Below are 13,474 nucleotides of genomic sequence, written 5' to 3'. Positions count from 1 at the left end.
TATTCCCCTAAGTGCATGAAAATGTGTGCAAATGGTAACTAATGAGTAAACGTATTCAGTGGCTCAGTGAGGACTATGGCTTCTTCTCTTAAAGTAAAAATCCATGTGACCTGTCCCACATTTATACCATTAAACCCTTTAGATATGAATTTATTAAACCCTTTAAATACCGTTAAACCCTTTAGATCAACTCGTAAAGTTGTAATAAAATAAAAAATCTTATCACATATAACAATTCTTAACAGATTACTGGTTTCAGTCTGAATCCAAATCTTTTGTGAGTTATCTGAGTTGATCTAAACAAAAAAAAACTGTTTAATAGTTATAAATCTTTCTTTAATTTGAATTCCTTTTTAACAAACCTGAAAAGCAGCTGCAACCAAAAGTAATATGTAGTGCTGACAGAAATTTCATGAATTAGAAATATTTCCTGAGTTCTGCAGCCTCTCTTTCCATCTCTTCTTCAGATCTCCATTTATCTTGGGCTTCATGCTCTTCTTTATCATGGTTTTGCAAGACATCATACACCTTGTCATTCCTTTCAAAGTCTCCTGCTCTTCTTGGCAGAATGTGCACATGAACATGATGAACAGTCTGTCCAGCTTCTGGACCATCCTGGATTGAAATGGTTAGGGAGGTGCCACCAAAGTGGGTCTCCACAACATTGGAAACTCTCTGGACTGTGTTAAAGAGGTCATTTATTTCTTCAGGCATTAGGTCCCTGAAACGTTTTGCAGGCCGCAGTGGACAAACTAGTACATGACCTGGTACCACTGGTTTCCTATTCACAATGGCAAAAGACAGCTCAGTCTTTAAGAAGGACACAGTTGGCTTAATAAGATGTTTTCCAAACCACAGAGACATAATGGAAGGTCACAAATAAATGAATATGATATTGTTCTAAGTATTCATCAAAAATCGGATGTTTACTAGGATAAGTAAGATAAGCTTATGCAGAAAGCTGGCAATTATGCAGCCACAGGATTAGCGTGATTTATGTTGGCAGAACAACATATAAGTAAGCAACAAAGGCGCCGTATGGTCATATGTGTTACTTGTTTTAGAAGAGGCTTCAAGTTTCTTTCCCAGACTTAGCAGTTCCAGGACATGATTTTATCGTCATAATCTAGAAAAATAGATTAAAGCTGCAAAACAAAAACAAGTTACAAGAAATATTTCCATTTCAAAACATGACACTACTACTACTGTTATGTTACATAACAAAAGTAAACCCCTTTTTAATTATTAAATTGCAGGCTTTTACAGATGTATGGATTTTTTAGGCAATTACATAAACTTAGCTCCTGTCCCATTAAGACTAGTGGTTCTGAAAAACTAAAAGTGAGACGAACTAGTGACCAGGACAGCTTGATCTAGGAATGGTAATACACAGATGGGTACACATACATCTAGAATCCTTGCACATTAAACAGCCCTTCTAGTCGAGCCATGCCGTGACTCGGTAGCGCCGAGCGTCTTTTTGTGCGTCCTTTTTCCTTTAAATGCGTCTTATGCACACAACGATGCGACTAGATAGCACAAGCAGCTTCTGCTGATTACAATAATATGCAGCATGCCTATGTTCTCTGAGCAAGTGCGGCTGTATCATCCATGCAAAATGCTATGTTACAGTGTCAGGGGCTGTAACACTGTAACGTTTCGTTTAGCATACAGATACACCCACAGTCACACACACAGAGAACATAGGCATGGTGCATGTAATTTTATATCAGCAGAAGTTGCTTGTGCTATCTAGTCGCATCGTTGTGTGCATAAGATGTATTTGAAGGTAAAAAGACGCACAAAAAGGACACTCTGCGCTACCAAGTCACACAGAGCTCCCACGTTATGTATGGTCATCTTAACGTGCTGCTACATACTCCTTCCTCCTGCCTACCCCATCTGTGTAACCACTGTTTGTCTGTCCCTCCCCCTTAGAATGTAAGCTCCTATGAGCAGGGCCCTCTACAATCTTGTGCTTCTCCTTCTTTACCTTCATCTACTTCTTACTCTCTACCAGGGCACCTAACACTTGGTTGCTTTGCATTGTTGCTTATTTGGGTGTTATGGTCGCGAATATAGCAATGTATATTATCCATGTGCTGTAATGTATTGTACTGTACTGTAAGTCACTGTAAATTAATCTATTTGTTTATGTACCTTGTAAGGCGCTGCAGAACACTTGCGGCGCCATATAGATAAACTATAATAATATGGCGCGACTTGTAGCGCACGGAGGATAGATGTATCTGGGCACATCTGTATAGCACATTTAAACATAAAAAAGGTTAGCAACAGCAGATCTAACATGTGTAAATAACATGTGAGCAGTAAGTGACACACATTTTTAAAAATACACGATGATATAGTACAATAATAATACATACATGCCTACCCTCCCAGAAGTCAGGGGAGGCTCACGATTTTTCAACCACCCGCACCCCCGGAAGGGTAGGCACTTCTCCCGCATTCTGCCCACTTCCTAGTGAAGTGGGCAGAATAATGAGAATTTTCTTGCGGGTCCGCGAGTAGGGGGCATGACCTAATGTCGCGATTCTATGAGAATGGTGTCATTTGGCCCCGCCCCTTATTTAAATATGCATTTAGTGGCAAATTGTTGTGGGGGGCGGGGCTTAAAGCAACCCACTCAGCCCCCAACACCTCCCACCTGCTTCTCCTCCCCAAGTCGGCAAGTATGCAATAATAATAGTACATCTTAATATTCATGAATTCCTGAGCTCAGAATGTTGGAAATTGTATCTTGTTATGTAGAAATGCTCAAAACTTTTCCAAAGTGGTTCTTATGTCAGATCATGGAAGTGGCTCTAATGGTAAAAACATCATGATACAGTCTTGAACTTCTGACCATGTTCAAGCCAGTTTAAACTAGGGATGAGCGGGTTCGGTTCCCTGAGAACCGAACCCACCCGAACTTCGGGGATCCGGGGCGATCCGAGCCCAAGCTCGGATCTCCCTGTCTGCCCCGGATCCCTCTCCCGAGGCAAAACCTCGAGATCTGCTGTCGGATCTCGAGGTTTTGCCTCGAGCGGCCATTTAAAAAAAAATGCCTTTGCCTTTAATGGGCAAAGTGCTGATTGGCTGACAGAGCCGTCTGTCACGGCTCTCAGCCAATCAGCATTATGGTGCTCATTTGCATGTAGCACGGACTCGTGAGATCCGTGCTACATGCATCTGTGTGATTGACAGTGACACAGAGCACAGATGGGTCAGTGAGACCCGTCTGTGCTGCTGTGTATTTCAATGACACAGATGCACGCACGGACCAGGAGATCCGTGCTACTTGCATCTGTGTCATTGACACAGAGCACTAACGGGTCCGTGAGACCCGTCTGTGCTGCTGTGGTAAATAAAAAAAAAAAAACCTGTGTAAAAAGAGAAAAAAATGGCGTCCTCCCCCCCAAAAAAAGAGCAACCAGCCCCGGGCATTAGTGACCCAGTGCTGGGTGTGCTTAAATACAGGGGACAAACGACATAGGGGTCCCCTGTACTTAAACACAACCAGCACCGGGCTAGTCAGAACCAGAGCTGGTTGCCAAAATACGGGGGACAAACGACGTAGGGGTCCCCCGTATTCTGCGCAACCAGCTCTGGGCTCTGATCCGGTCCTGGTTCTGGAAATACAGGGGAAAAAAATGAGTAGGGTTCCCCTGTATGTTCCAGAACCAGCACTGGACTTTTTCTAGCGGGGGGCTGATGCCACAGCCAGGGGAGCCCTTTCACCGGGCCCCCCAGCCGCAGCATCAGCCCTGACCGCTAGTCAGCCCAGGCCGGGGATCCCTGGAGAGCTGGGGACCCCCCCAATAAAGGGGTCACCCTCTCCAGGGCACCCCAGGCCCAGGCTGATAGCCCGGGGCTATCCCCGCCACCCCTGGTGGCGGTGGGTGGCGGGTTGATTGTGTGGTGTGGTGTAAATAAAGAATATCAAACATTGTCTTTACAAGTAGAACTGCAAGTCCCAGCAAGCCTGCCCCGCATGCTGGTACTTGGAGAACCACAAGTACCAGCATGCAGGGCATTAAGGGCCCACTAGTACCTGTAGTTCACCTGTAAAAAAATGTTTAAAAAAAACACAGGACACACACACCGTGACAGTATAAGTTTATTAAACATACATACACACACACACACACACACACATGTACACATACTCACCTATGTAACCCTGTAGCATCGGTCCACTTGTCCGGTAAAGTATCCATAGGGGACCTGTGAAAAAAAACATACTCACCATCTCCTATGCGAGGTTCTGTCCTCTTCGTTCCAAAGTAGGCATCCCCGGATTTGGCAAAAAAAAAAAAACGAAAACGCGATCCACGAACTTAGTACCGTTCTATAGAACGGTACTTCCCGAATGAGAGCTTAGCGGCGGGGTATCACCATGGAAACCCCGCTGCTAAGCGTTCATTGGCTGAGAGAGGCCATCTCCCGTCTCTCTCAGCCAATGAACGGCTCCCTCCATTGTAGTCAATGCTGGGAGCCGCAAGGTTATTAAAGTTTACCCTGCGGTTCCCACCATTGACTACAATGGAGGGAGCCGTTCATTGGCTGAGAGACGGGAGATGACCTCTCTCAGCCAATGAACGCTTAGCAGCGGGGTTTCCATGGTGATACCCCGTCGCTAAGCTCTCATTCGGGAAGTACCGTTCTATAGAACGGTACTAAGTTCGTGGATCGCGTTTTCGTTTTTTTTTTTTTTGCCAAGTCCGGGGATGCCTACTTTGGAACGAAGAGGACAGAACCTCGCATAGGAGATGGTGAGTATGTTTTTTTTCACAGGTCCCCTAGGGATACTTTACCGGACAAGTGGACAGATGCTACAGGTTACATAGGTGAGTATGTGTACATGTGTGTGTGTGTATGTATGTTTAATAAACTTATACTGTCACGGTGTGTGTGTCCTGTGTTTTTTTAAACATTTTTTTTACAGGTGAACTACAGGTACTAGTGGGCCCTTAATGCCCTGCATGCTGGTACTTGTGGTTCTCCAAGTACCAGCATGCGGGGCAGGCTAGCTGGGACTTGCAGTTCTACTTGTAAAGACAATGTTTGATATTCTTTATTTACACCACACCACACAATCAACCCGCCACCCACCGCCACCAGGGGTGGCGGGGATAGCCCCGGGCTATCAGCCTGGGCCTGGGGTGCCCTGGAGAGGGTGACCCCTTTATTGGGGGGGTCCCCAGCTCTCCAGGGATCCCCGGCCTGGGCTGACTAGCGGTCAGGGTTGATGCTGCGGCTGGGGGGCCCGGTGAAAGGGCTCCCCTGGCTGTGGCATCAGCCCCCCGCTAGAAAAAGTCCAGTGCTGGTTCTGGAACATACAGGGGAACCCTACTCATTTTTTGTCCCCTATATTTCCAGAACCAGGACCGGATCAGAGCCCAGAGCTGGTTGCGCAGAATACAGGGGACCCCTACGTCGTTTGTCCCCCGTATTTTGGCAACCAGCGCTGGTTCTGACTAGCCCGGTGCTGGTTGTGCTTAAGTACAGGGGACCCCTACGTCGTTTGTCCCCTGTATTTAAGCACACCCAGCACTGGGTTACTAATGCCCGGGGCTGGTTGCTCTTTTTTGGGGGGGTGCACGCCATTTTTTTCTTTTTTTACACAGGTTTTTTTTTTTTTTTTTTACCACAGCAGCACAGACGGGTCTCACGGACCTGTCATTGCTCTGTGCCAATCACACAGATGCATGTAGCACGGATCTCCCGGGTTCGTGCTACATGCAAATGGGCACCATAACGCTGATTGGCTTCCTGTCTGCCACTGCAGTGCCACTCCTAGATGGGCCACGTGTTTGTGCCGCCCCCTTGTGTCGCTTAGCATAGTCATCCAGCTTCCTCGGTACAACCTTTTGGCCTAAAAACAATATTGTGAGGTGTGAGGTGTTCAGAATAGAGTGGAAATGAGTGGAAATTAATGTTATTGGGGTTATTAATAGCGTAGGAACAAAAAAAGGCCCATTTATGTGATTTTAGCGGGTTTTTTTTATTTTTTAAGAAAAAATCCAGATCCAAAACACAAAACCCAGAACCCAAAACACGGAAGGGTGGTTTTGGCAAAACCAATCCAGATCCAAAACACGAAGAAAGATCCAGATCCAAAACCAAAACACAAAACACGAAAAGTGTCCGGTGCACACCCCTAATATATATATATATTAGGGATGAGCGGGTTCGGTTCCCTGAGAACCGAACCCACCCGAACTTCGGGGATCCGGGGCGATCCGAGCCCAAGCTCGGATCTCCCTGTCTGCCCCGGATCCCTCTCCCGAGGCAAAACCTCGAGATCTGCTGTCGGATCTCGAGGTTTTGCCTCGAGCGGCCATTTAAAAAAAAATGCCTTTGCCTTTAATGGGCAAAGTGCTGATTGGCTGACAGAGCCGTCTGTCACGGCTCTCAGCCAATCAGCATTATGGTGCTCATTTGCATGTAGCACGGACTCGTGAGATCCGTGCTACATGCATCTGTGTGATTGACAGTGACACAGAGCACAGATGGGTCAGTGAGACCCGTCTGTGCTGCTGTGTATTTCAATGACACAGATGCACGCACGGACCAGGAGATCCGTGCTACTTGCATCTGTGTCATTGACACAGAGCACTAACGGGTCCGTGAGACCCGTCTGTGCTGCTGTGGTAAAAAAAAAAAAAAAAACCTGTGTAAAAAGAGAAAAAAATGGCGTGCCCCCCCCCCCAAAAAAGAGCAACCAGCCCCGGGCATTAGTGACCCAGTGCTGGGTGTGCTTAAATACAGGGGACAAACGACATAGGGGTCCCCTGTACTTAAACACAACCAGCACCGGGCTAGTCAGAACCAGAGCTGGTTGCCAAAATACGGGGGACAAACGACGTAGGGGTCCCCCGTATTCTGCGCAACCAGCTCTGGGCTCTGATCCGGTCCTGGTTCTGGAAATACAGGGGAAAAAAATGAGTAGGGTTCCCCTGTATGTTCCAGAACCAGCACTGGACTTTTTCTAGCGGGGGGCTGATGCCACAGCCAGGGGAGCCCTTTCACCGGGCCCCCCAGCCGCAGCATCAGCCCTGACCGCTAGTCAGCCCAGGCCGGGGATCCCTGGAGAGCTGGGGACCCCCCCAATAAAGGGGTCACCCTCTCCAGGGCTCCCCAGGCCCAGGCTGATAGCCCGGGGCTATCCCCGCCACCCCTGGTGGCGGTGGGTGGCGGGTTGATTGTGTGGTGTGGTGTAAATAAAGAATATCAAACATTGTCTTTACAAGTAGAACTGCAAGTCCCAGCAAGCCTGCCCCGCATGCTGGTACTTGGAGAACCACAAGTACCAGCATGCAGGGCATTAAGGGCCCACTAGTACCTGTAGTTCACCTGTAAAAAAATGTTTAAAAAAAACACAGGACACACACACCGTGACAGTATAAGTTTATTAAACATACATACACACACACACACACACACACATGTACACATACTCACCTATGTAACCTGTAGCATCGGTCCACTTGTCTGGTAAAGTATCCCTAGGGGACCTGTGAAAAAAAACATACTCACCATCTCCTATGCGAGGTTCTGTCCTCTTCGTTCCAAAGTAGGCATCCCCGGACTTGGCAAAAAAAAAAAAACGAAAACGCGATCCACGAACTTAGTACCGTTCTATAGAACGGTACTTCCCGAATGAGAGCTTAGCGGCGGGGTATCACCATGGAAACCCCGCTGCTAAGCGTTCATTGGCTGAGAGAGGCCATCTCCCGTCTCTCTCAGCCAATGAACGGCTCCCTCCATTGTAGTCAATGCTGGGAGCCGCAAGGTTATTAAAGTTTACCCTGCGGTTCCCACCATTGACTACAATGGAGGGAGCCGTTCATTGGCTGAGAGACGGGAGATGACCTCTCTCAGCCAATGAACGCTTAGCAGCGGGGTTTCCATGGTGATACCCCGCCGCTAAGCTCTCATTCGGGAAGTACCGTTCTATAGAACGGTACTAAGTTCGTGGATCGCGTTTTCGTTTTTTTTTTTTGCCAAGTCCGGGGATGCCTACTTTGGAACGAAGAGGACAGAACCTCGCATAGGAGATGGTGAGTATGTTTTTTTTCACAGGTCCCCTAGGGATACTTTACCGGACAAGTGGACCGATGCTACAGGTTACATAGGTGAGTATGTGTACATGTGTGTGTGTGTATGTATGTTTAATAAACTTATACTGTCACGGTGTGTGTGTCCTGTGTTTTTTTAAACATTTTTTTTACAGGTGAACTACAGGTACTAGTGGGCCCTTAATGCCCTGCATGCTGGTACTTGTGGTTCTCCAAGTACCAGCATGCGGGGCAGGCTAGCTGGGACTTGCAGTTCTACTTGTAAAGACAATGTTTGATATTCTTTATTTACACCACACCACACAATCAACCCGCCACCCACCGCCACCAGGGGTGGCGGGGATAGCCCCGGGCTATCAGCCTGGGCCTGGGGTGCCCTGGAGAGGGTGACCCCTTTATTGGGGGGGTCCCCAGCTCTCCAGGGATCCCTGGCCTGGGCTGACTAGCGGTCAGGGTTGATGCTGCGGCTGGGGGGCCCGGTGAAAGGGCTCCCCTGGCTGTGGCATCAGCCCCCCGCTAGAAAAAGTCCAGTGCTGGTTCTGGAACATACAGGGGAACCCTACTCATTTTTTGTCCCCTATATTTCCAGAACCAGGACCGGATCAGAGCCCAGAGCTGGTTGCGCAGAATACAGGGGACCCCTACGTCGTTTGTCCCCCGTATTTTGGCAACCAGCGCTGGTTCTGACTAGCCCGGTGCTGGTTGTGCTTAAGTACAGGGGACCCCTATGTCGTTTGTCCCCTGTATTTAAGCACACCCAGCACTGGGTTACTAATGCCCGGGGCTGGTTGCTCTTTTTTGGGGGGGTGCACGCCATTTTTTTCTTTTTTTTACACAGGTTTTTTTTTTTTTTTTTACCACAGCAGCACAGACGGGTCTCACGGACCTGTCATTGCTCTGTGCCAATCACACAGATGCATGTAGCACGGATCTCCCGGGTTCGTGCTACATGCAAATGGGCACCATAACGCTGATTGGCTTCCTGTCTGCCACTGCAGTGCCACTCCTAGATGGGCCACGTGTTTGTGCCGCCCCCTTGTGTCGCTTAGCATAGTCATCCAGCTTCCTCGGTACAACCTTTTGGCCTAAAAACAATATTGTGAGGTGTGAGGTGTTCAGAATAGAGTGGAAATGAGTGGAAATTAATGTTATTGGGGTTATTAATAGCGTAGGAACAAAAAAAGGCCCATTTATGTGATTTTAGCGTTTTTTTTTTATTTTTTAAGAAAAAATCCAGATCCAAAACACAAAACCCAGAACCCAAAACACGGAAGGGTGGTTTTGGCAAAACCAATCCAGATCCAAAACACGAAGAAAGATCCAGATCCAAAACCAAAACACAAAACACGAAAAGTGTCCGGTGCACACCCCTAGTTTAAACATGTTTGAGCTGACATGGTTATGCTGTACAGTATTTTTAATGAATGTCCATGCAAATGATGAACTCAAATATTGAACACAGTAACATTATTTAATTTTTGGTGGTTTTAAAATGTTTTACTTGAGAACAGACAGTAAGTATAGCTTTTACGTAAATGGTGAGCTCAAACTTTGTACTGGGCCAAAAATTAGCATAAGGGAGTAGGCAATGAAGGACAGCAGGGCATAATACTCTTACCCAGAGCTACTGCTAACAAAGAGCACTGGTGCACCCTTAACTTTATTAAAGCAGTATAAAGGAGGATGAGAAAAATGACAAGTGACACTGGCAGCCATTATAAAAGGAAAGTGTGAAAATAACTCAGGAAGCTGGGACTGCTCTTAGGCAGAGTGCCTTTTTTTTCCTGAAGAAGAGGGATTCCTTGCACCAGGGCATTTACAGTGTGGCTGAGTAATTGGTATATGGAGTAAAGGATTTCATTATCTAGTTGGAATACTTGGTCGGATATGGGTCTATATAAATAAAGAAAATAGATTCCCAGCACCTACCTTGGAGAAGAACCATTTTATCATGTGAACAGTTCCGCAGGGACAGTAAAATAATAGGACAGGTTTCTACAGCAGGTAATTTATCCGGGTAAGTAGAGAACAACTTACACAAAAATATGTACTATACTATAGACAAAATGAGGCATAAAAGAAGAATTAGATAGTCTGGATATATTTAGCTATACAAATGCTTTACCTTAAGAACTAAAATGGAGCGTCCTCCTGGACGCTCGTATAGCTGTGGGTGACCACCCACAGCATATACGAGCGTCCAAAAAGATGGTCGCGATGGTCTTGACCATCGCGACCATCGGACTTGCGACGGAAACCCTGCGGTAGGGTTTCCCAGCCACAAGTCCTGGAGTGATTTTGGCTCTATCAGAGCCAAAATCACTCCCACTGACATCACTAGTGATGTCAGTGGGGCCGGCTTCAGACGGTAGGCGTTCCCATGGGGACGCCTCCGTCTGGCAGGCACACCCCCGGCATGCCCACCAAAGGGGGCGTGCTGTCAGTCACCATCGACAGCACGCCCCCTTTGGTGCGAGACCTGGAGCGACAGCTTGGCTGTCGCAGTCCAGGTCTCGCGCATGCGCACGACGGAGCTCCCTCCGTCGTGCGCATGCGCAGTGGGCAACATCGACCCACTTGCGAGCGTACTGCCGCTTGCGAGTGGGTCTGAATGACCCCCTAAGATTCCAAGAACCTTTGGAACCAAAATCCTAGAACTAAAATCACCAGAATGGCAAGAAATGATCCAGATATTGTGGCTGTTACAGAATCATAGGGTAATGAAAATCATGAGTGGGATAGAACTGGACAGATGAGGGGGTGAGTGGATCTTTTCTACCTCAATGCAAGGTATTGGCGATAATCAGAGACACTTTTTGTAACTCTGGAAATAAAGGAAAAAAACTGTTCTTTGTATAGGGGTGATCTACAGACCAATGGACAGAGGGCCTGATTCAGACCCACTCGCGAGCGGCTGTCCGCTCGCAAGTGGGTCGATGGTGTGCACTGCGCATGCGCACGACGGAGGGAGCTCCGTCGTGCGCATGCGCGAGACGCGACGAGCGAAGGACTTTCCTTCGCTCGTTGTGTCTGATCAAAGGGGGCGTGCTGTCGATGTTGGTTGACAGCACGACCCCTTTGGTGGGCGTGCCGGGGGCGTGCCTCCCAGACGGGGGCGTTCCCAAGGGAACGCCTACCGTCAGAAGCCGGCCCCACTGACATCACTAGTGATGTCAGTGGGAGTGATTTTGGCTCTGATAGAGCCAAAATCACTCTGGGCCTTGCTCCATAATTATGGAGGTGGGCCGTGATTCAGAGCGATTCAGGGCCAGAGTTGTAATGGAGGACCTCACTAATGTGGCAATGAGAAAAAATTTAGTAATTGAGATTTGAATTTTCCTGATGTGGGCTGGAGTGAGTCTGTTGCAGTTACAAGTAGGAACATTCTTTGCAGGGGATTCTATTAAGCAATTGGCGCAGCAGGCCACCCAGATGGTAAAAATGATATCAGCAGTAAATGTGAATGAGAGCTTAAGTTCCAATGATCAATGGAATTTTTGAAAACTCTGCGTGATGCACAGGACTCTCTCTCTTGAGGTATAGAAACAGTTTACCTACTTGAATGTATCATCAACCAAGGGAAGGGGAATCAGGGATTTAATTTGAGCACAGGATAAGAGAAATTTAGATTATTGTTATATATTTGTTGTTATAAAATATGGGGGTAGGGGGGGTAAGGTGTGCTCTTCCTGCTAGTAGTAGTGATGGTGATGACTTGTATGTGTTTGTGAGTGGTGTTAATTAGAATGTTTCTTCTGGTGGTGGTGGTGTTTTGGGAGTGAGGAGGGTGTGATTGGGTATGGAGTGTAGTTTGGAGTAATATGAAAAGGGGAATGGAATAGGATCAAAATGAGGCCAGCGAGACACAGTAATTTGGGGCAAAATCTTTTATTGAGTAGTCACAATGCTGTTCTGTTAAGATCCCGGGCAGGTGGGTGGGGTTCAGTGATGCGTGGTGATGAGACTGGGGAGGTAGGTGGACCCTTTTAGGGGGCTCCTTCCCGTGCGGTTCAGTGACCTTGCACGTCACCCCTGCTGGACCTATGGTCGACAGTCTAGGAAGTCTCGGAGGGTGGGGGGATTTGCAGAGTGGGTTGGAACACCTGTGCGGCGTCCCGCGTGTTGGTGAGAGTCTTGGCAGTAATTACCTACCGGTAGGTTTTTTGTTATGGTGATGTAGGTCGACGTTCCGGCCGTTGCAGATAGGTTGGAAGCTGCAGGTTTGTTGGTGAGCTGGATCAGCGTGTTGCTGGTGTGCTGCAGGTGCACGGCTGTTCTGATTGGTCTGCGGAGTTCAGCGACCGGAGTATGCAGCTGAAGTTGGCTCTTGGTCGTGCCGCTGGTGGTGCGGAGCTAGAGGTGTGGATGGGTGAGCCACTGGGAGGCTGAGTTGTAGCGTGTGTGCTGGGACCACCCCTGGGGGGTGGTCTGCCCGGTATACTGATTCAAAAAAAGCCAGGGAGGAGGGGGGATGTGGAAAGTGTGACCGGGATGGAGCTGGTCACTGGCGATGTTGGCTGGGCGGACTTGCGGCCGGATGCTCTTATCACTGACGGTCCCTCGTGGAAATGGGGATCGACGGTGAAGACACCCCTAGCCAGGAGTGAGTTGCTGAGCACGCCTGGGAGCAGGGGGGAGAGAGGCTGGTCCGGGGTGAAGCCGGTCACTGGAGGTGTGAGCGGTGCGAACCAGCAGGCGGGTGGGCTGAGAGCTTTCTGCACTGGTGGTCCCTGGTGGGGATGGGGATTTTTAGTGGAGGTCAGCCTGGATCGGTGTCAGGTTTGTGAGGGTCTCCAACGCGTTTCGGCACAGGTGCCTTCTTCAAGGAGGTGTGAGATGATCAATGCTTCTGAGGTTCTTATGTAGGGCACTTACGGGGGTGGGGATGTGATCAGGTGACTCATGGGGCCAATGGTGTGTTTGAAAGGTAATGTGGTGCAGGTGTGTGCAGGGACTTGCTGAATGGTGATGCGGTGCAGGTGTGTGCAGGAACTAGCTGGAGTGATAAATTTAATCAGATTAGGCCAATGGTGTGTTTGATTGGTGATACGGTGCAGGTGTGTGCAGGGACTTGCTGATTGGTGATGCGGTGCAGGTGTGTGCAGGGACTTGCTGGAGTGATATGTGTAATCATAATGGGCCAATGATGTGTTTGAAAGGTAATACGGTGCAGGTGTGTGTAGGGACTTGTTGAATGGTGATGCGGTGCAGGTGTGTGCAGGGACTAGCTGGAGTGATAAGTGTAATCATATTAGGTCAATGGTGCGTTTTAAAGGTAATGCGGTGCAGGTGTGTGCAGAGACTTGCTGAATGATGCGGTGCAGGTGTGTGCAGGAACTACCTGGACTGATAAGTGTGATCAGATTAGGCCAATGGTGTGTTTGAAAGGT

General features: G+C 48.2%; 1 protein-coding gene across 2 annotated transcripts in view; it reads right to left on the bottom strand.

Moving 5' to 3' along the window:
• Positions 1-336: 336 nt before the first annotated feature.
• FHIT (fragile histidine triad diadenosine triphosphatase) overlaps positions 337-13,474 on the bottom strand; it is a 28,640-nt gene continuing 15,502 nt past the window's right edge. For both annotated transcript variants that reach the window (XM_088468103.1, XM_088468104.1), the window contains one exon: positions 337-1,145. In XM_088468103.1, the coding sequence (XP_088324229.1) occupies positions 418-864 (447 nt within the window). In that variant the 5' untranslated portion in view covers positions 865-1,145 and the 3' untranslated portion in view covers positions 337-417. The remainder of the gene's footprint in view (positions 1,146-13,474) is intronic.

This window comes from Taudactylus pleione, unplaced genomic scaffold (assembly GCF_031769625.1).
Source record: "Taudactylus pleione unplaced genomic scaffold, aTauple2 ptg000080l, whole genome shotgun sequence".
Classification (NCBI taxonomy): domain Eukaryota; kingdom Metazoa; phylum Chordata; class Amphibia; order Anura; family Myobatrachidae; genus Taudactylus; species Taudactylus pleione.
This window is presented reverse-complemented; position numbering and strand designations above follow the sequence as displayed.